Source organism: Lampetra planeri, chromosome 9, assembly GCF_965212315.1.
Source record: "Lampetra planeri chromosome 9, kcLamPlan1.2.h2, whole genome shotgun sequence".
NCBI classification, from domain to species: domain Eukaryota; kingdom Metazoa; phylum Chordata; class Hyperoartia; order Petromyzontiformes; family Petromyzontidae; genus Lampetra; species Lampetra planeri.
Window position 1 is genome coordinate 6,688,526 of NC_136115.1, and position 23,944 is coordinate 6,712,469.

The 23,944-nt window shown below is 42.5% G+C and overlaps 2 protein-coding genes across 4 annotated transcripts in view; one reads left to right on the plus strand and one right to left on the minus strand.

Annotated features, from left to right (window-relative positions):
* Positions 1–14,059, plus strand: part of FRAS1 (Fraser extracellular matrix complex subunit 1) — a 55,616-nt gene extending 41,557 nt beyond the window's left edge. Inside the window, exons 37-46 of the mRNA XM_078597533.1 lie at positions 147–298; positions 2,000–2,214; positions 3,104–3,254; positions 3,374–3,481; positions 4,522–4,681; positions 6,121–6,237; positions 7,109–7,275; positions 9,009–9,214; positions 9,343–9,489; positions 9,864–14,059. Coding sequence (XP_078453659.1) covers positions 147–298; positions 2,000–2,214; positions 3,104–3,254; positions 3,374–3,481; positions 4,522–4,681; positions 6,121–6,237; positions 7,109–7,275; positions 9,009–9,214; positions 9,343–9,489; positions 9,864–10,505 — 2,065 coding nt within the window. The 3' untranslated portion in view covers positions 10,506–14,059. The remainder of the gene's footprint in view (positions 1–146; positions 299–1,999; positions 2,215–3,103; positions 3,255–3,373; positions 3,482–4,521; positions 4,682–6,120; positions 6,238–7,108; positions 7,276–9,008; positions 9,215–9,342; positions 9,490–9,863) is intronic.
* Positions 14,060–16,717: 2,658 nt separating this feature from the next.
* The window catches only part of LOC144720636 (uncharacterized), a 32,623-nt gene continuing 25,396 nt past the window's right edge, over positions 16,718–23,944 (minus strand). For 2 of the 3 annotated variants that reach the window (XM_078597536.1, XM_078597534.1), the window contains exons 6-8: positions 23,842–23,936; positions 22,405–22,481; positions 16,718–17,233 (exon numbers count right to left, since the gene is read on the minus strand). In XM_078597536.1, coding sequence (XP_078453662.1) covers positions 22,430–22,481; positions 23,842–23,936 — 147 coding nt within the window. In that variant the 3' untranslated portion in view covers positions 16,718–17,233; positions 22,405–22,429. The remainder of the gene's footprint in view (positions 17,234–22,404; positions 22,482–23,841; positions 23,937–23,944) is intronic. The other variant, XM_078597535.1, reaches the window with a different exon arrangement.

Here is a 23,944-nt window from a genome sequence, read left to right on the forward strand (position 1 = left end):
CAGCACGGTGAAGTATGGTCACACAACCCCTATGACTGGCACGGGGGTGAAGCCTTCATCCAGCAGCGGACAACAAACGTGCTGCAAATCAATCATCGGCAACAACGAGTGTGCTCATGCTGTCCTTCACGCGCGCGCGCACGCAGGATTCACATCTCGATCCAGATCCCGCACCAGGACGGGATGCTGCCTCTCATCTCTACCATGCCCATTCACAACCTGCACCTGCTGCTCTCCGAGTCCATCTACCGCCAGCAGCACGTGTGCTCCAACCTCGTCTCCCTGCGCAACCTCCGAGGTGCGACGGGTTCGCATCGCAAGCACAGCCCCACGTGGCTCGCAGGAGGGGGGGGGGCGTGCCTGTTGAAAATCAAATCATCGGTGCTATTCTCATAGCACAAGGCTACCATGATGCCGTCGTTTGGCAGACGAGTATGGCCTTGCAGTAATTTCACAGTAGGGGTTTTGTTTCTTTGTTGGCTTTCACCCAACTCGGTAACTTACAAGTACGTTTACACTATGAGATCTCTTTTACCAGTGGCAAAATATAATGGTAGGTTTTTACCCTTTTAACTGGTACAAAACTGACACCTTTATTCAAGGCATCATGTTTGCAATGACCACAACACAAGTAGTCAATAAAGCAAACAAAAAGAAGCAACTCTGATAAGGATAATAATATGCACTGTCCTTGAAGTTGATTGGCCCACACCCTGATATTGCACTGTTTTTGAGTTGTACGCCTTCTGGTGTCATCTGGCCCTACACCAATGGGGACTAGGCTCTAAAGAAAGCCGTCTCGGGTGTGGGCCAATCAACTTCAAGGACAGTGCATATTATTATCCTTATCAGAGTTGATTCTTTTTGTTTGCTTTATTGACTACTTGTGTTGTGGTCATTGCAAACATGATGCCTTGAATAAAGGTGTCAGTTTTGTACCAGTTAAAAGGGTAAAAACCTACCATTATATTTTGCCACTGGTAAAAGAGATCTCATAGTGTAAATGTTTACCCCGAACTCTCAATACTCTGATATTGCACTGTTTTTGAGTTGTACGCCTTCTGGTGTCATCTGGCCCTACACCAATGGGGACTAGGCTCTAAAGAAAGCCGTCTCCGGTGTGGGCCAATCAACTTCAAGGACAGTGCATATTATTATCCTTATCAGAGTTGCTTCTTTTTGTTTGCTTTATTGACTACTTGTGTTGTGGTCATTGCAAACATGATGCCTTGAATAAAGGTGTCAGTTTTGTACCAGTTAAAAGGGTAAAAACCTACCATTACAAGTACGTGTTTTACCGAAACGCCGGCACGCATCGGCCAACCGTGTTTTGGATAAACATCACCGGATCTTTACCATCCGCTCTGAAGCAGACTGCATATTTTCCAGGTTATTCACCCGCAGTATTTATCAGTGTGGGGAGGCCTTAATCCAGTGATGGATTGCCAAAGGGCTGACCAAATATTATTATGGTACTTATTTTTTTATCAACGGTAATAATATTATGTATGTTGTAAAAACACAGCAGAAGCTTATTCAATGGTTAGAATGGTAACAAACTATTGACAGTCTTTCTTTGCAGTTTATATCCTTGTATGGTGTCATTGGAAGGTTATCTGTTTGCACACAATGCTATATGGTATGATATTTTTTATAGTGATGTCTAGTAACAGTACAGTAATAGTGCAATAGGTCAAGGTGCAGCCCTGCAATTGCTCACTCACACCTCTGCTGGTAGAAGGGCATCCCACTACAGGGGAGCTCTAGAGGGCTACTCTTCCACATTACTTGTGGTATACACTATCATTATTCATACACACATCACTTTTCTGTACTTGTATTACTTTGGACTTATACGTCCCATCACGTTAAGTGCCTGTTAGCGGGCCTGCCTTCGTGGCCGTTGAGACAATGGGCTTGGCGATGCCGACTGCGTTGCACGTTTGTGGCCAACCCCTCCCTGCCCCCACCCCCCCAATGCTTTGCGCCGACCCCACAGAGGCTGGATTCCTGGACGAAGAGAAGGCAGAGACGCTGGTGCTGGGGCCGGGCTTTGACCGGCCGTACCAGTTCGATGGGAGCGTGCGCGAGCCGCGCACTATCCAGCTCTACCGTCACCTGAATCTGAAGAGCTGCATCTGGACCTTCGACGCCTACTACCACATGACGGAGCTCATCGACGTGTGCGGGGGCTCCGTCACCGCCGACTTTCAGGCACGATGCTCGCCGCCGGGAAGTCCGCGTCGCGCTCCGGGCAGCACGGCCGGAGCGCGACGCGGACTTCCCGGGTTCTCCGGTTGCGCGGTCGGAACGATGAGGAACCCCCCGATTTGAATTGAGTCGATGCGTCGTGTTGTTGCGGTCCTTGATTAACAGGCTGTTCAGATGCAGTCTCTCCTATGAATATATCCGCACGTTAATTATTGTAGAGATGTTCATTATATAGATGTTAATCGCATGGAAAGATATAAGATGATAGATTAATACAGGATGACTATATAAGTAGATTAAATAGATATAATATATAATTGAGATGTTTGACGTTAATACGTAAAGGAACAGATTCATAAATAGTTAATTGTCACCAACTAATGCTTTCAAAATACAATAATTTTAAGGTAAATACTACAGCATACCAATACAACTTTTACAGAATGTGGCCATGCACGATTGAGATTGAGTTTACAACTCATGTCACGAGGTGTCCCATGCACATAGAGTACACCAATCATCGCTTAATGCATTTTCACACGACGCGTTTTCGCAAAAAAATCGGGTGGTTTTCTTCTTTTAGGGAACACTTTTCGCACAATGCGAAATACACCATTACAGCTCAGGATGTTCCCGGTGTAACGCGGTTTCTTGAGCTGCACGGGTGAGCGGTATGGGAATTCTAGGGGTGACGTAAATGCCAAAATGGGGCATCATCCTCCCAAATTGACCGGATCATACTTGTCTATAATTCCTGATCTTGGCAATCTGACTTACTGAGCCCTATGTATAAGTAACTGATTTGTGGTCAAGATATAAGGTGCTCTGGTCTGAGTCCTATGAAAATGATGGAAAATATTTAAGGCTTCCACGCGTTGAATTATTCTTGCAGGTGCGGGACTCGGCACAATCCTTCCTGACGGTCACAGTGCCTCTCTACGTCTCGTACATCTACGTGACTGCTCCACGCGGCTGGGCCTCGCTGGAGCACCACACCGAGATGGAATTCTCATTCTTCTACGACACTGTGCTCTGGAGGACCGGTGCGTATCTGGGCATCGTGAGATACATAATTTGAACTTTTAATAAAAACGTCATGCATAACGTACCGTGCCGTGTCTTGGATGTGCAGGCGTAAAATGCTCTGCTGTGCTTGCTTCAGGTATCCAGACGGACAGCGTCCTCTCTGCAAGGCTCCAAGTCATCCGCATCTACATCCGCGAGGATGGGCGACTCGTGATTGAGTTCAAGACACACGCAAAGTTCAGAGGTCAGGTTCTCAATTTCCCTGGGCTCTGGCCTATTGACAGTTGCAGAATCAACATTGATGGGAAATCATTTGATCACCAACTGCAAGAAAATGCTATTCTATCGATGGGTTAATATCAATATTGACCATATAACATTTTGTATCTTTGCAATCAGGACTTGATATGATAACAAGGGGGATGCACGATCAATTCGGATTGGAATCAGATCCGGGTCGTCATTCGCTCCAACTTGATTGGGTCTCATTGGCAACATGCTACTCTGTTCCAGCAATCCCGAACCGTGCACCTCTAGAAAATAAATACAAAGTAACATTCAGAAATGATATTGATTAATAAAAACTATTGTAATTATACTCATAATTAAAACTATGCACTCATGATTGTCATCTTAGGTCATGCCCCTTTAAAGAAAAATGTGTGGATAATAGAAAGTGTATTTGACAATTTTCGACAGGTAAAAATGCAGATAACCACAGATAATGGAAAAATTAGGGGCATGGATTAAATGATTGTTTCACGGATAAAATGATTGTTTGGTCCCTACAGATAATAGGAGTCGCGTGCAATACGGCCATACATAATTGGAGTTGTGATGCATATTGAATGGCATGCGAGGAGTGTTAGTGTCTTTACCGCTCCAGCAGGAGGCGCTGTGTGTGCCACATTCAGCACTCCTGTCTCCACTTTACCGTCATCCTGTCAGGCCACCTCTCGTTAGCAGTGACCTTTCTCTATCTAAAATTGAAGCCAATTTGAAGAATAATACCTATTAAAAAATATAGGCAACCTAAAATAAGATGCACAAATTATATTTTAATCTATGACTAATAATGGTATAAATTAGGAACACAAATACCCTTAACAGCATATACCTTGATTTTTGACATGGCATTTTGATTACAAGTTATTTTTACAGTTTTAACAGGATAAACGTAAATACGAATGTAAACATATGTGATAACGGTGTTTGAAATGCAACATCTTGGAGTCCGATGTGGCTTGGGGCAGGCAGTCGAACCCTGGTGCGTGCTCTCTGCAGGCCAGTTCGTCATGGAGCACCACACTCTGCCGGCACAGAAGTCCCACCTGGCTCCACCCGATCACCTGGGGGGCATCGAGCTGGAGCTGGAGTTGGTGTGGAGTGCCCAGACCTTTGACTCGCCCTATCAGCTGTGGCGTGCCACCAGCTCCTACAACAGGTGGCCACCGCCCGGCTGTGCCTAACCGCCAGCGCCAAATGCAGCAACCATCACATGGTCATTCCGCGGCAGTCTTGGCGGAGAGGCAAAGAAACGTTATTGTTAGCTTCAGGCTGTACCGTTTGCTGCCGAGGTGTAATGGTCAGCACACTGGCCTTGCAATCATCTGGAGGTCACCGGGTTTCTAAGTGTTCTCCCGGCACGTCAGTTGAAATGATTGAAAAGTTACCCGAACATTTTCTGCTTCTGTATACCCAGCAGTGTAACTACGTATGTAGAACTTCTTTCCCACCGTACGTAGGCCAACCATGCTAACTCGGAGGTGTGGGAGTGTCAACGGGTGCACCGTGATCGGCAGCTTGTGTGCACGGTGGGGTAAATGTTCAAGTTAATTTATTAGGTATAGCCCTGTGAGCCATTCGGCTCTTGAATCGGGTGCAACTGCAACAAACAAAAAAACAAAAACATGAACAAAAAACATCTTAAAGTGAATATGTGACTGAATGCAAACAGAAAATCCAAGTAAAGACAGTACAATATTGCAGAAAAAGCACCGTACACAAAAATGTGCAAAAACCCCAGTGGGATGCAAGTCAAACAACAACCACAAGACAACTTAGATTAAGACCATCAGTCTAACTCTGTACTACAACAAACAAACATGGCCAAACCAAAAAACTTATCGAAAATCACCAAAATAAAGCCATAAAAGCAATGAAAGAGTGGTCATAGGAACTGTGACCGAATTTTCACAATAAACGACGTAAACAACATGTACTACCAAACTCTGCAGCCATAGCTGGCTGCATGAGTCACTCCACAACAGTAGGAGCATCAGTCGGAGTATCAACATTTTTCAATGCACCTTTAAGATCAGCACACTGTGAAGATGAATAACCCACGCGGGTGCACCCACCTCTTCCAGGCCATCTGGCCATGGTGGCAGAGTAGGTCAAATACCCTCAACAGGGGGCTTCTCTTGAGCTCCCTCTGGCGGATGCTCTCCGTCATTAATGGCGTTCGCGAGTAATTGTAGGTCTGCACCATTACCTTTTACTTGTCTTCTGCAGTGTTTTCAATAATTTCGGCTGCTTTCCCACCCTTATTATTATAATGACCCGTTTACCCCGGTGAACCTAAAAGGGGTGAACTGCATATTCAGGGAGCAATTTGCAAAAGTGCACATGTTTTTAAATCACAGTTGCTAAGCAAAGGCCCAGAGGCCCAAAACACCAAAGCCGAGATAAGCGTTAATCGGTTTCTTTAATTCAGAAAGTTTAAAAACTTGGAACAAAAATATTAGAGGAAATTCCAAATTGAGCAGTGCGAGGAATAGGGAACAGAAAGACAAGTGTTTTCCTCTTTATGTTAAGCAATGTTGGTTTTGCTATCCTATTTCTTGTCATCAATAAATTGCATTGTTTTGTTATTCTCTGCAGGAAGGACTACTCAGGGGAGTACACCGTGTATCTGATTCCATGCACAGTGCAGCCTACACAGCCGTGGGTTGACCCAGGCACCAAGGCCCTGTCCTGCACGGCACAGGCACCAGAGAAGTAAGTTGGACACTCAAAATCGAGTTCAGCCAAATGACGACGTAAACAAATGTGAAGATGAATAACCCACGCGGGATATATGCAAATAACCTATGGTATGCATTTGATGCATCATCACCAACATCATCATCAGCCATGATCAATTCAAAGCTGGATGAAGGCTGTCCCAAGCTGTCGCCATTTCTCATGACCCTGCGATGTAATAAATATGCTTAATTTAACAAACTATATTGTCTGTTAAAGCGAGCTTTGGGCAATGCTCACATAGAATGGCAGCAATGAGCCAGTACTGTAAATTCCACATGCCTGGTGGCAAAGACCAGTCCCTCCGCGAGGAAACCACTGTTGGCAATTCAAGTTGTGCTGAACAGGTGGAACTTATTTCCAAGTCCCATTGGGATGACGAGCTAAATTGACACTGGCTTGGATTTGCACCTGCAATCCTCAACTTTGGGAGTGTCTATTCCACCAGCTGAGCTTATGTTCCGTGTCGTTCTAAGTAATTGTCACCTGTGCTGCCCACACTTCCGATTAGCACAGTTGGCTACGTACGCTGCGAAAGAAGTTCAACATGCATACATACGTGCATCAGTGCATGAATTCACCTGCATGTTTGAAGTAAAGTTTTCTCTCTAGAGTAGAGATTTTTGGGTTGGATCGCATAAATATAAATGTGTCGTTAAACCCGCCACCACCCGACACAGCCAATTAGTAAGGTTTGTCATGTAAAAAAAACATGCCAATTCATTACTCGTACAGCACACCGGTGTGTTGGAGAGTAAACCCACAACATTTACAATTCGAGTACGATGTTTCATCAGTAATTTCAATGCCGTTGTTTCTTCTGCGCCGCCATCGCTGCCGCACGCAGGTTCCTGCTGCCCATCTCCTTCCAGCAGACAAATCGACCGGTGCCCGTTGTGTACTCGCTCAACACCGAGTTCCACCTGTGCAACAACGACAAGGTGTTTCTGCTGGATCCCGGCAAGTCAGACGTGGCCCTGCCCGAGATGGACTACAAGGGCGCCTTCTCCATGGGTGAGTCTCATCGGAGGGGATAAAAGAGGGGTGGGGCTCTCAAGCGGACGAGGTCGACCTGTGGCTACAGATGCCTTCCCCCCGATGTGTTTTCAGGGTTGTGAGCGCGTGCTGCTTCGACACGTTGTCCGAGGTTTTCAACTCGCGTTACAGGGAGCTTCCTCGCAAACTGGATTGAGGTTCAGTTTGTGAAAAAGCTCTCGGCACGTGGAGCCGATTGTCAGACATCGCGGCCAAACAACATTCGGTACAAGCCGTAAACACGTTGGAGAGCTGTGCAGCACAATCGTGAAAACCTGCGCAGTCGTAGCTGCTTTGGGTGTTGTTTTTCTAAAAAGGTCAGGTGGTGGGAGTTATGGCATTTGTCCTTTCAACGTAAAAAAAAAACCCATTTTAAATGATGTATGTGTCTGAATGAAGTTGTGTTATCCCTTCTTTCAGCTGTGAGATTAGATGATGGCCAGGTGTTCTCGTATAACAATATGGGCTCTTACGTTGTCTCGCCCAAAGATCAACATTTACCAATTTGCTCCCTCTTGGTGACGTGCCTTACACAGATTTTGTTGATATGAAAAGCATGAAAAATTGGATTTTGATAGGCCTGCGAGTGCTGAGGATTAACTGCACTGGTCTTATTAATATATCGAGCAGTGCTCTTTCTATTTGTGACATTACAGTGCTTTTCCAGCAGCTGCATGGGTTGCATTTTAAACCGTACGACTGAGCAACTTGAATGACATCATTGGACAGTCCACCCGTATTTTTGACTGCCTTCTCTCATTCCACCCATTCTGGCCCCTCCCACCCCAACGATCACCTCCACTCCACACCATCTGGTATAGTTAGAGAGATCAGGAATGCCGGCGAGCATTTAGAGAATGTCAATCCATCTCTCAGATGAAACGTTAAGCCAAGATACTGTCCACGCTTCAGACATTAAATGTTCAGTGATGCTCTTCGATAAAGTGCATGGGTGTTAAGCCGAGTGTCCTGGCTAATATCCCACCACAGATCAAATAAGATTTTTTTCACCTTTGCAAATTCCTCCCATCTGCTAAACTCCCAGGAGTTAAGCCCTTCACTATGAGTAGGGGTGAGATGACCATGTCAGTGTACTCAGCTCTGAAGGTGATCCCAGCATAATTTGTATGTTATTTAAAATAATATAGTTATTGTATGCGGCAAAAATTATAATGTTGCAACTGTTATTTCTATTGATACTACACTATACAAGCTAATAATACCTCTAATTCTGTACAACAGCCATGCAATTTATACTTAAGAATACCTTTGACAAATAAAAAAAAGACAGGATTGCATACAAAATTTGTTACCATTTCTATGTCTCTAAATAAAATTAACATTAAGAATGTAGAGGTAATGAATAAATGGTCCATAACTTCATTCTAGATTTGAAGTTTTCGTGACTGCAAGGATCCATACTCTTTGGTTCTTTCATTGTTTGTGTTGCAATCGAAACGTTGTGATTTAATTAACTTTTATTTATTTTTATTTTATAATTTTTTCATCTACGTGATTTTACCGAAAGAACCAAAGAGTATGGGTCCATAACTTGTTATGGTTTTATGTAAATCCCAGTGTATAGTAACTACCCAAAAGAGAGACAAAACAATCATAAATGTTTCAAGTCACACCAGAAACACCGGCTCGTCATTCAAGCTGCACTGCAAAATGGACAATAACCTTTTGTTTTTCACACATTCCTGCTGCAGGTCAAACGCTGTATGGCCGTGTGCTCTGGAACCCCGACCAAAACCTCAAGTCGGCCTACAAGCTGCAGCTGGAGAAGGTGTACCTGTGCACGGGGCGCGACGGATATGTCCCGTTCTTTGACCCGACGGGAACCATCTACAACGAGGGGCCGCAGTATGGCTGCATTCAGCCCAACAAGCACCTGAAGCACCGCTTCCTGCTGCTGGTACCTGCAGCACATTGCAATGATCACTGCCATGGCACTCCTCTTAATGCCTTTCATAAACTGCGATGCCGTCATAGGCTCATCGTTAAACTTCTTCCTCCGTGCGTCCTCGTAATGCTCGCTCGCAGGACCGGAACCACCCCGAGGCAGTGGATCGTTACTTCCACGACGTGCCCTTTGAGGCGGGCTTCGCGTCCGACGTGCCGGAGTTCCAGGCGCTGTGGGACATGCCCGGAGTGGATGGATTTAGCATGAAGGTGGACGCCCTCTACAAGGTGTGAGAACACGGCGAGGGGATGCACGCACTCACACGAACACACTGCGATGCTACTCGGGTCATAGGGCTTGCGGATCTCTAGTGCATTCTTGCATTATCTTCAGCAGATTCTTGAGAATTTGTTTTTACATACGTGTATGTATGTATGTACGCACAATGTTGCCTCTGCAGTTATTGGATACATTTTTTGTATCTTTGACTGTGCTATTTTGTGAATGATGCGATTACTTATGCCATGATTAGTCATGTACATTCTTCTAATGAGTGCACTTTTCACTCCATCATTGTGAATCGTCAAGTTCATTCTGGCAAGCATTTGGGTTTTACCAACCGGTTCCCATTCGTCTTCCGGTGCTCTCCCTGGCATTGCAGGTCGCCGCCGGACACCAGTGGTACCTGCAGGTAATTTACCTGATCGGGCCAGAGTCGCACGGCCCCCGCCTACGCCGCTCGGCGTCCATCGGTCTTCCAAGCCGCCGCCAACGCCGCGACCTGCTGGACCGCGACGGCAAGCTGGCGCTCCACGACTCGGTTATCTACGACGAGGACGAGAGCCTGGGCGCCGGCGACACCGACGTCCGCAACGGCACCAACATGAAGACGCTGCAGCTGCAGCAGAGCGGCGCGGCTGCCTCCCTGGGGCCCGGCTCGAGCGGCGCGACGGCGGCCGCCGTCGTCTCGGCCCTGGCCGTCGCCGTGGCGGTCGCGACGTGCCTGGTGTGCGTGGCGGCGAGGCGCAGGCGCGCCAGGGCCAAGGAAGGCGGCACGGGCAGGCGCGCGAAGGTGCCTGTCGACTACCCGCTCAACACCAAGGCGGCGGCGGCGGACGCCAAGCAGGTGGATGAGTCGGAGCGCCCGCTCAACCCCGCACGCCCGAGCGCCCTGGTGAAGAACGTCAACCTCCTGAACAAGAACGACGACGTGGAGCTCGCTCGAGTCAAGGGAGTCAAGGTCAAAAGGGTCAACCTAGAGGTCAAAGTTCAGAACAACTTGCATGATGGCACAGAGGTGTGAATTATATATATATTTTCCCCTCTTTCAGGTGTGCTTGTTGTTGTGCTATAAGGCCAATGTATTGTGCGAGCAGTAGTCTTTGTTCAACGCAGTGACAGACACCGGTCTCCACCCTGATTTGACTTCAGAATTGGGAAATTGGGAAATTCTGAAGTCGCGAATAAAGTAGCATTGATTGGTATCAATGTCAACAATTGAAAATAAGTGCTTTGACCAATTTCAGGACATTAACCTTAAATGCTTTATTGTATCTTATTGCATATCAATGTTAACTTTGTATTAGTTGTATTAAAACAAAAGGGCTTCTCTGACCCTTTATAAAGTGTAAAATAGATGGTACTTATTCAACCAGGATGAACTTGTCCATCTGGAGCTTTGAGAAAAAAACTTTTAAAAGTGAATTTTTATGCAAAAATGTCAGAGGAAGAATACAAATGATGCACTTGGAGAAGTAAATAGCTTGCTGCTTCACAATGGCCTTTTTCTGCTCCGAAGTGGCATGGAGACAATGCTGACAATTACCAATAACCAAACAGTTAAGGTACGCTGTAGTAAATGCATCTTGGCAATTGTTAAACTCCTGCGTGACACAAAAAAAGCGAATTTGTGCCAAGTCGCAAAAAATGTAATCTGTTAACCAGCTCGGTAGCGTTTACGTGAGCCTTGATAACTATTACTTTGAGTTTATATTATTTTACAAGTTTGTTGTTATCAATAGCTTTTCAACCTCATCTCAAGAGAAAAAAAGGCTTTTAAATAAAACAAGGCTGTGTATTTAAAACTACAAAAAGTATTCCATTCATATTTGTATATTTTAATTTGGTATGGTTTAACATAAAAAAAACACACCTGGTCTTTCCACAAATGAATGCGCAAATAATGTACAATCAATGAACACTTTAGTATTTTTGAAGGAAGAGCATGACAAACATTTCATGCTTCCATGGGGCCAGGTGATGGCTGTTTACCAGTGTTTACCATTGGTAGACCCATGCAGATCCACCCCAGTTCCGATCGGGCCTTTAAAAACATCAACACGATCGCACCTGCACAACCACCCATACCGCACTAAACTGTGTTTATTTTTTCAGGCCTGCTCAAGGTTTAGAGCAGGGGGGGAAAAAATCCCCATCTGTCGGGCACTGACGTTATACTGTGTGCCACCCCCTTTGACCAATGATGCATGAAGCAAGGGACAAACTAGACTCGGGATACATGAGTGGGTATGGCACATGTAAAGCCCCATCATACCGAATATCTGTTCAATTTAGTGATAATTATTGTGCCGCTTCAGGAGGTATTGTACTTTAGTTTGGCGAGTTGGCCTCAAGCTATCTAATAAGCACTCAGTAAATCAAGGTTAGCCAATCGCAGAATTTCCTTCAGCTGAAATTAGCCAAATGTAATAAAAAACATGAGTAACTCTAGAATTAAAAGGTGTTTCCTTTGAGCTTTTCTCAAAATGGAAGATGTCTTGGGGGCTATGAAAGTACAGATCTGCACCAACTCTTGTTCCATGTAGGCTGCAGTTAGTGTTGCTCAATCTATCTACCAATTCTACACATGAACAAAGCTCAAAATTAAATAAGGGACAAGTGTTGATGTTTGCAGACCCTTTTAATAAAAAAAATGTGTTTTTTTTCGCACAATTTATTCCAATTGTGCTATCAGTATCATGTCACGAGATAAGGCAACTATTTGGAAATTTCACAGATCAGCATTGCTGTGTCAGAGTGCCTGGGGAAGAGATTTCACATGGCGTCTCCTGAAAACTCCTTCAAGTGGCCTTTTTATCTCTTTTTTACAACCGGGGTTATACTTCCACATACACTGCAAAGAAGTTGTCTAACGATTGAAACCAATATATATTTTTGGAATGTTGCTAATCCAAATAAATAGCAAAAATATCAACGATATTTTTTTGCTACACTTGTAAAACCGGTTGAAGCGGGCAGCTGCCTGCATTCAAACCCATCATCTCAATGTTACTGGACTGGATGCCCTGGCATCCGAGCTATCGGTTCACCTCAGACCCTTTAACATTGGTTTGGTGTTTACAATGTGCCCGGCCATGCACACCTATAGTGTACTGAAATAATGCCACATTGTGGGTTTTTTTTTATTAAACATGTTGCTTGTGCTTGCCAACTGGCTGGTTTTAATACGAGTAATGCCAAGCTAATGTTGCCTTTTATTGTGGGATTAAAATAACGTCTCTCATGAACTGTCGTTGATTTTAACATCTTATGCATAATCCAGTTGTGTAATAGTACATGTTTGTGCATTTAATTATAATGTAACTCACCAGATGGCTTTGTACGAAACATTATACTTTCATACTTTCGGTGCTATAATAACTTCTGAGTGTCTACTAATGTGTTACATGCAGTCCTGTATTTTCCTGTGAATGCTTATATAAGCCATGCTAAAAATTGGTTCATGTAATTTTGATGGTAATAACATTTCATAACGCATCAAAAATTACATGAGACCTTTGTTCAAAGTTTTTTTTCCAATTATACCACCAACAAAAAGATAAAAGCTCGAGGCATGCTGGTTAGCTTTGATGTGCACTGCTGCGTGTACAATCTTGAGGACTTTGGATATTAACTTTGGCAAATCCTACCAAGATTAATTTCAACCATTTCCATGCTATAATAGTAACGGTCGCCAGATATTTAGCTGAAGGATTCCATGTAAAACAACTAACCCTCCTGAATTGAAGCCACTTAAAATGTTCTCAATATTTTACTCCTTGCAGATTTTTTGTTCATGTTGTTTATTTTTAATTTATATTGACTGCAGCCATAAATGTTGTATGTAATACTGTATTGTAACCACTAATTAATAGCCTGAATTTTTACTCTAAAGTCTAAGCAACCATTGAGACAAGTCTGGTCATACAATTAGGGGCGGGAAGTACCAAAGTGGATGCTCTGAGATGGAGAGAGAACAGTTTTAGAAGCGCAGCTGCAAGCAATCTAAAGACAGAAATGGCTTGCCCTCATTACCTGGGGTAACAAGGAAAATTGTGTTAGCACAGCTTGCACCATTGTCTCTCACTGCCCCATATCCTGGTGATGTATATGCCATCCAGAAAATCCCATATTCCCTTGTATGCTCCTGCTCATTACAAAGTAGTGCAGGGCTTCTATATATTTGTCAAATGTCAGACAAACTAATCAGGCATATACACTAAAAAGGAGTGTTACTAATAATGGATTTCAAGATGGTGCTAAGTTTCTAACTTTGTATATTATGTACCCACCTCCATAAACATGGGTAAAGCATCATTTAATTTGTACTGAATAAAATGTTTTGCAATATTTTGGTTTACTGGTGCATACATTGTGCGGGCATGTGTGAAATGTTGCTTCTGCGAACTCTTCATATGCAATGAAGTTATTTACATGCTCAACGTTCAGTTATCCCTGTTCAACAAGTTCCAATACTCACGTGTTACAATACAAATTGTGTCACTTCAGTTGTGGTATTATTTTGTTGTGGCACATGTAGATGCATTTATACATTAAAGGAATATTTTGTGGGATTTCTTCCTGGTGTTTTGCATTGCTTTAAAAAAAAAAACACTTTTAATTGTGGCTTTCATATAACGATGGTGCATAGTTTTCTAAGGTTGCTGTTTTGCTTTAATAACAATTTAAATGCCTTCTGTCACAATGGCAAAGATTTGCATATTGTAGAATGACGGTCGATTCAACGGTCGAGTTTGTTCACGTTATTTCAGACCGGTGTCAGGTGCCGAATCTCAATACAGTACATTAACCAATTCGTGCCTGCAGTTTTAATTTGGATTCAAAAGGGTGTTAGATATATAGCTACATTATTTACAGTTAAAAGGAATGCGTTTGCTTTAAAATGCTTTCTAAATCTTTTTATTTTATTTTACTTACACAGGTGACATTTGCACCTCACCGTTTTTTTCTATTCTCACAAAGCTTCTATTATGGGCACTGCACAGTAAAAGCTACAGACGCCGCAAGTCTTTACAACAGAGATGCCCCGTCTTGCTTTGAGGCAGCTCCAGCCCACACGTGAAACACGGAGAGACATTAAAATGTCACCAAATTGTGCGGTCATTTTTTGTTGTTTTGTCCTCGTGCAATTCCTGGTGTGCGGGAAAGCGTGAATAAGTATGGCAGCCACAAATCCATTTGGCACCCACGAGGCCTTCACACTGGGCTCCCTTTTGATCCATTTCTCATTATCCTCTGTGCCATTTTATAATCGGTGTATAACATGATTACACGTGGTTGCGAATCTGAAAAAGCAAATATGCTTTTACAACAAAAATGTTTCATAGGATGCGCTTTTGCTCATTATGTGAGAAGCTGTTATGGAATGCGTAGAGGGCGAATCTCTTGAGGGTGGATTCTGTTAAAACCCAGGAATTCCTAACCAACCGGAGTTGGTGTATGTACATGGAATGCATACACCTTATCAGAACTTGTAAAAGTTGTAAATCAGAGCTGCAAATCGGTGAGATGTTATTTGAAAGCTTTGCCACTCAAACGTGACACAGGCAATAGCTCTGTTGATTGATGTTGATGGCTTTAAGCCAGAGGGATCAGGTGCCACGCTATTAGTTTGTGCTCACCTGTCAATATTAGATATTATTTCGACGATAAAGGCCATGACAAAGCAAACTGACAGATATGTTTAAACGTGTAGCTTTCTGCTTTTACGCCTTCACTTGGTTTGTTAATTTTGAACTCGGTCAATGTTCCAAAATAACGTCCACTCGGCCATGATTTTTTAATTTACGGTTTAACTTCTTTTCGACACTGTACCAGAAAAACGACGAGTGATCGAAACATTGGAACACATCCCTAAGATTAACGCCTGTCAACGATCCCTCTGGTTCAATAAAATCAGTTAAGCGCAGCATCGAGATTAGTGTTAATTTTTAAAAGGTTCCACAATTACGTTATAATTGTTCCATTTGCATGAAGTCGAGCTCGCAGTCCCGTCACTCTGCATCCAAAAATCAGATTACATATGAAATAACTTTAATAGGCCGATTAATCCATGCTCGAGACAACTTTTAACAGCCTGCAGAGATCTTCAAGAAATAATTATCCCCCAGTGCTGGAATTCAGTAATGCCCACATTTTAAACGGGATGTTTTTTTTATGCAGTCGATGACTGGGGCCGAGACCACTAACTTGCACTTTAGAACCCATTAAAAAATTTAGGCTGCTATCTGGATTTGAATCCAGGTTCTCAGCGACACATACAACAAATGGTGTCCATATTTCCACAGGATATTCATCTGGTCGGGTGGTGATGTAGCAAAGCAGTGAATCAACATTCGTTAATTAATATGAAACAATTGAGAGACAATTGTGAAGCCAACGTACAGCTTGCTATCGTGTCAAAGCTTTGAAACGATAGCTTCCAAGAGCAAGATTGAAAAGCTACCGATATACTTTCGGGTATTATTAAAAACATTAAATGTGCACAAGCTGGAAAAACACCACTGTAGAACGTGACTTGGTCATGGTCGTAATTCATAAAGATCTAAGAATTATCCGACTGATAATAAAAACTGAAAATAATCATGGCACTTATAGTGTTCAATTGAAAAGGTTTCAAATATAGTAATATACTTAGAGGTCTGACATCCTGCACTGGTCTTACCAACAACAGAGGACCTCATCCATTGTCTGGGTCAATTCTGAAGCATAGCTCGGTCTCTTCAACCACAAGGTTCTGGCCTCACACTTGTCCTGTGGTCAAGTGTCAAAAATAGATTCAGAATAAAACCCGACCGAACGTGGGCTCGTCCTATTGGTCCCCCACGCTCAACCTGGTGGTCACGGATTTATCGCGCTCGATGATGCGAACATGAAGCCTATGCAGGCGGCCTTGCCAGGAGGAAGGGATCACAACTGGAGGAACATTTGAAAAATTCCACAAATGGGCTTTTGCGACTACCACAACATGTCCACATGTTTGGCAAATAATGGAAGAATAACGTTCGTCTTATTGGTCAAACTCTCAACAGAAATGTGCATGCAGAATAAAATAGTGAACCTTGTTGAAATGTAAGCTTGTTTGTACAACAATTTAAACTTACTAATCCAATGTATCAGGCCAAAAAACCCCCTAAAAGATTGCTTAAATATCAAATTATTTGATAGTTAAAAAATTAATCAAATTAACTCAGCCATAGAAAAACAAAAAGAGTATTTGGTTTAAAAGCATTTTATTGGTGACATTGACCAGAGTGTAAATTATAAACAGTACGAGTCTTATTCAGAGTTGTTCGTAAAATAAACTCAGCACAAAATAAATCATTTTGTAAAATATCAATAAATACTGCATTTTAAAGATTAATACTGATAATTTGAACCTTACATATGTAATGTTCACAAAGCATATACAAATCTATACCTCTGTAAAATATACTTCCCTCAAAACATACATTTATATAAATACTGTACCATCCATATAGCGCATTACAGGTGTAAATAAAAGTGAGCATTACAAAATACATGAATGCAAAACCACATAATAATTCATATTTTATGTATAAAATGTAAGAGTGCACGACAAATTATATCACATAAGCATTTGCAAAACTCCGGGTACGTTTCACTCCTGGTGCAGATGCCCATCATTTGACTCGCACATCGGCTTGCGAGCACAAGATACACACGATAAGATGTGGAGCTTCAGAGTTTCTCGGCCGTAAAGTTCCATAGCTGATGAGAAAAAAAATGCAATAACAAAATCATGAGAAACAATGCAACGTTTGGTTTCATTTAAAAAACGAGCTACAGGAGAGTACATCATATTGTAAACAGGTAGGCTTTCACGACCAATATTATTCACCATTTAGGTTTTTTGGGGCTAGATTGAGCCACCACCCGACAGTCAATTCGTAAGATTTGACACGTAAACGAAACGTGCCAATTAGGCACTACTTCAGGAGCGCAAACCTCCAACATTAACTATTTGAATACGACGTTTTCGCTGGTAATTACAACCAGCTTCATCGGGCGATTTTTGCCAGAATTCTGGCAAAAAATGGTTACGACTTCAGCAGCCATGTGCTGAAGTAGTAACCAAGTGGCACGTTTTGTTTGCGATGCAAGCACACAATTGCTCTGTCAGGATCAATGATTTTTAAATAAGTATACGTCATATGCAATAACAAAACCCCCCCTAGAACACGAGGTCATCAAAACATTCATCATTACAAAACATGGATATATTATTGAATTGGGAACATTAATCGCAGTAATTTAATCGTGGGGGATGTGAATCGTTGCCCCCTATTCACCATTAAATTACAATTAACAGCATTATGCGCTACTAATCAAACGCATTTTACATGTGTATAATACACATGCAGCAGCCTATTCTTTAATACATTTTATTCATTTTTACAAGTAAAAAATGTAGTTTAGGCTTGAGACTCTTTTTATTATTAATATAGTTTATTTGCGAAATCCCTTAAGATGGAACATCTTATGTGCGAATGTATCCAGGGTGAATTTAATATTTAGAGGTGTACTCTTAATAAGTCCCTACAGTATTAATTGCCCTTGTGTGCAATTAATCAAACTTTGAAGTGCAAAGCACGTTGGTGGCAAACAGACTTGCCGGAGATTAACCCAAGATGATGTTAGAAAAGCATCAGTGAGGCAAAGGAATGTTAACATCGAAAGAATGAGCAGGAGCAGAGAGAATAAATTAAATCCACTCAGCCGAAAGCATTCCAGATTTGAAATAACAAAATGAAACCAGTGAAGTGTCCTGGGAATTGACGTTGTGTTTTTAAAACGTTCCTTGTGAACATTTTTCGAGAAAGACAAAATGAATTGCACATTTTCAAAGGGACAAACACTGAATAATGATAGAGACAATTACCCCTTGTTTGCAGGCAAATCCTTGGTGACCAAATATGATCGGAAACTAGCACATAATACAAGTGATTAGGTCTGCCTGATGTAAGGGGCACATGTATAAACAAGGTGGGAGTTTGGTATCCATTCATTCTCTAGGTTGTAAGAAGGCTACATGCACAGAAAGAGGCAGAAGATGCAAAAACCATCGGTGAAGCTATGCAGAAAGAAAAGTATTATGTAGGAATTAATTGTCAGCGCACTAAAAATAAAATTTCCTGGAAGAGAAACAATTTGTATGAATATTAAATATCAGGTAATATTTTCTTCTAAGTATATGGAAGACACGAGTTGGTAATGTAAAGCTAATACTGCTCGGATGGGGTAGAAATGGTAAAATAACAGTGTTTACCGATAGAAAACGCATACTGACGCCTATCTGAATGCAGTCACACCACCACCCCGCACAGAAATCTGCTCTTATCAAGACGCTCATTCATCAAGCAAAGCAGGTGTCAGATGGTGACAGCCTGAGAATTGAAATTCCACATGTTAAAGAAGCGCTGCAAATTAACGGTTACAATGAAGCACAAATCAACAGGGCACTGAATACCAAAACCAAATCAAATAACAAGAGCATTGAAAATGCCCAAGTAATTAAAACGATCAAAATACCGTACATTGCGGAAGTAACTGATAAACTCGCCAGATGTTTGGAAAAACAAAATATTCGAGTCAGATTTGGCACGGTACATAAAATACAGAATTTAATATCTGGTACAAAAGATGTATTGCCGAAGCTATCAACAGAAGGTGTGTACAGGATTAACTGCACGTGTGGTAATTGTTATGTTGGGCAAATAGGACGAATGATCAGTATGAGACGAAAAGAACATCAGAGAAATATTACATTCTTCCAAATGCAACTGTCAGCAGTAGCAGAATAAGCGTGCCAACAAGGACACTCAATTGATTTTGAAAATGTTGAAGTTTTGTGCAAAACTCGCTACTATTGGCCAAGACTAATTAGATAATCTATCGAAATTGAAAGAAATCAAAATAACTTTACCCGTTCGGATAGCTACCGTCTTAGTGCTGTGTGGAAGCGAATAGTCAAATAATAGACTTAAAACTTTCGTGACTGCAGGAATTCATATTCTTGGTTCTTTCGGTAAAGTCCCGTAAATAGAAAAAAAAATCTTAAATTAAAGCAAAAAACATTTTCTCTCCGCCTGATGTTGCGATTGAAACGTCGTGGGTTTTTTGCTTTTATTTTAGATTTTTTGTTTTCTATTTACGTGACTTTACTGAAAAAACCAAGAACATCAAATAATACATTAATTAAATGCATGCCTACAAAGGGCAGCGTACTTCAATCGGGATTACCGTTGGTAGGGCTGTTTTAATAAACACAATAGACAAGAAGGACAAGTTCAAAGGGCTCGCATAATGCACTTGCATAATGTAGGTTGCCTCAGTAAACCCCCCCCCCCACATTGTGCAAGAGTACAGAAGCGTGGTCAACACATCTACGCCTCTATATAAGGAACGAAACAGTAAGACTTCTCCACAAATCTGTCTGTCGCCTGATGAAGCTAGTTGTAATTACTGGCAAAACGTTGTACTCGGATTGTAAATGTTGTGGCTTGGCTCTCCAACACACCGGTGTTGCTGTACTAGTGACGAATTGACCACGTTCTGTTTACGTGACAACCCTTACTAGTTGGCTGTGTCGGGTGGTGGCGGGTTTTAACGACACATTTATATATTTACGCGATCTAACCCAAAAACCTCCATTATGGATTAAGCTAATATGATGAGTTATTACCACAATTTATAAGCATTAAAGCATTGAAAAAAATAACCATAATAATCAGAATTTAAAAGGCTCAAGTTGATATTACAAGCAAAGATGATCATTTAAAGCTATAAATAATCAAGTTTAAACATTGCATGAAAGCAGAATAATCATTATCGTTGTCTCTGGAGGATATAAATAATGATACTGTACCAATGATTTATTTGTGTTGCATATCATTTAGTGTCAAACTAGGACCCACATCTTCAAGAGGGCCCTTGCTTACATTAACTGGTAGTTCACCAGCAATAATTCAAGCAAGCCAATCTCTGCCGATGACATTGTATGTCAAAAACTAGTCCAGAATTTGCTTGTATAGAATCAACGCTGCTTAAATTATGCACTCCCAGAGGGCCATGGATTGTGCGATAAATGCTTTATGTTTTATGCGGCGAGACAGGTTATATTTAGTAGACTGCTTATCTATTTTGTTATGAAGCAGAAGTTGTCTATGATTGATAGCCAGTCTACCAAGGTCGCTTATTTTATTATTTAAGAAGGAATTGAAATGTGTTGAGAGTAAGGCTGAATTATACTGGTAGGAACCTCCTGGTTACATCAGCCCACAGGGGATTATTGTGTCCGTCCGTCGTGCAGGGAGGGGCTGGGTGGGGAGAGGCTGGTTACCCCGTGGTGCCCTTATAAAACTCAACATTTAACCTACTCACGCCGGCTTGTGCCGCCCTCACAGTCGGGCATATTTGCGGAATACACCACGCCGCCGTTGACCCTGGCCATTGACCGAGCAACCCAACGTTCCTACCAGCTCCCTCCGCAGGAATGTGTCAAGCTTCTCTTGGTCCTTTTTCTTTAAAGAGAATGTCTGTATTTCACCCCCCAACATATCGAGATGGTGCTGTTGGTGCCATGTCGTGAGACGAGGTATCAGATCACTCTCAGCGAAGTGCAATCCCCTTGTGTTAGAGAATGGCCCCACCAAAGCGGACACAAGAGCTACCCGCTGAAATGAAGCCACGTGACCTCGGATCCACACTACCGTAGGGGGCAGCATTTTCCCCTACCCGTTCTTCCACCGAGTGTAAATGACAAAAAAACAAGCAGTTTTAATTTCTGGAACTGGAATTTCGGCAATTTAAGTGCATAACCAAATTGAATGCGATTTTCTGTTGTTGCCATCATTGGCAACTGGGCTGATACCATCAGCTTACCACACATGAGAACCTCACATAAATTGGACAACTGCCCGGTTTCAAACCCAGAACTTCAGCAGTCGGACATGAAGAATGCGACCAACTCTCGCTTCTTTAAAAAACAAGCTGCCTGGCATCTCTAACCAAGCGGCCCACTGGTAACTCAGCATCGCATGACGGTGCAGCTCCAGTGTACTTCGACATCAAAAATTGTAGTTGAACATTTGCCTGTATGGGCGGCATTACTTAAAACAGAGTCACGGCCAAACTCACATTTTTAAAAGGACGTGAAGCAAAAAAACACACCCTGGATCCCACCTCCTTCACATTCCAAGCCCATAACACAAATTCCTACTTGGGCTCACAACACTCGGCAGATACAGCCCATTGACAGATCAAGCTCTGGCGAGGTACCCTGCCCCCCCCCTGACCACCCTTGGCTGAGGGCCTGTGCGGCAGAGGCTGCATGTAGACCGCAGCCTAAACACAGAGCGAGGAATGAAGCGACGCTGTGTCTGTATTTCATAACACGGCTGTAACCCAGGAAACAACCAGGTGTATTTACGCGCATACTAGGACTAAACCCTGAAATGCAGCCAGCCATTTAAAAAACAGGGTCAGTGTAGTTTATGTAATAAGTGAAAAATAAATACGTGGAGGAGAACTGCCTGGAATGGACGTTACATGCCACAGTTGTTTTATTTTCTCTACCACCCTCAAGCGTATGGTTATTCGTAAATATAAATAAATCCAAAGCAGGTATTGGCTGCTATCGTTTGCATAACATTCAAAATGTGCTGCAATACATTGGACAAAATTAAGGCAGACTAATTTATATTTCATTAAAAAAAATGTGAGTTTAATTATACATTCTGTGAGAAAGAAACGCACAGCAACTGTGCATTGAATGTACTCTGCATGTATTATAAAACATCGGTTGTATGGTCGTTGTTACCGTTCAAAACAGAAGCAAATGTCAACACGTGGCACAAATGGTGAAGTTTGCATAAACATACCGGTTAAAAATGGTCGAAAAGGCTTTTAGCTGGCAGAAAACTCCTCCGTCTCTTTGATGTCATCAACTTCTTCGCTTCTGGAAAAAGCAAGATGCATGTTGTGGTGAGGACCACGTGGGTGGGTAGACAAATGTGACAAGATTCAAAGTGCAAACCTCCCTTTCGAATACTTTCAAATCTCAAATGTTCAACTATTCTAGATAGCTTGACACTTTGCCTATTCTTCCACTAATTTAAAAAAAAATTTAGATACACATGACACAGTACATGCTTCGTCTGCACAGAAAAAACACTTCACGGAATACATTTTTCACGGCAACATGCACTTTTAAGAAAATACTTGCAGTTTGTGTGCGCGTCCTTGGCCATTACAATTTTACTCTTCACTGTAATTAACTATTATATTTACTTGTGCTCTTGCCAATGTTTATATCATTTCTCCAGTGTACTTCTGGAATGGCGCATGCCCTATATTTTTGCCATGTAAAGTTAATAAACAAAACACTAAACTGCTTCTCTTTTAAAGCCTGATCTAAGCAACATAATGCGTACTTCCTTACCTCCAGCAGAAACATGGACATAATGGTCACAGATGACCTTAAGAAAGGCATTATTTTACTTGTCTAGAGATGGAATCTTAAACACATACGAATAATGGGTATTGTACTATACACATCTTAGCAATAATTATAATAATGAAACTCGACCACAAGCGATAGCTTACCCCTTTAGCGTGTCACCGTTTTTGCCCCGGGGATAAACAAGACGCACAGCAAATTAACTGCTGTGCGATTAAAATCACGTGCATCTCTCCCATGTGGGCAAGACAAATATGCAACTTTACAGTGCATTAGAACGAGAATTGAAATTGTAAATCTTATCTCGCAAGTTCACTGCCATCTACAGGTGTGTGGCTACTGAATATGAGCATAGGAGCAGCATGTGAAGGGTTGACAGGGCACACCATGGTACAGGATTATGCTGTTTGTGTGCCTCATCAAGTCAAATTATTACACTTCACACAGCACATCGAGGGCACATGGTCAACGTCACCCTCTCGGATATGCCAAAAGCAAAACGAACATAACCGGAATTGACATTAAACAGTCCCAAAGCAACATGGGAACATGTCACAAGTCTTTCTTTTTTGTTGTTGCAACAACGGGCACAAGTTTAACGAATGCCAGAAACGTTAAAGTGAAGTGGACACGTAAACAGTGAGGAAATTGTGTGGTCCTAAAAAAACGTCCCTACAGCCCCCAAATCCACAGAAGGCCTCTGGCTCAAAGTCAATGTCGAGCACCAAGAACAGACAACTGGAATGCGATTGTTCAGGACAGCCTGGACTGGGCTACGGGGTAATGCGCACCCCCATCACCGGCCGTGTTAACTCGCCGAGGAAGGTGGGATAAGTGTGGTCCCGGGTGGCAGCCTCACCTGCTGTACGTGCTGTCCCCAGAGTGGCTCTGCTTGACAGCTTTGCTTCGCTTGAACAAAGCCCTCAGGCTCTTCCAAGGTGCTCTCGAATGCTGCTAAAGAT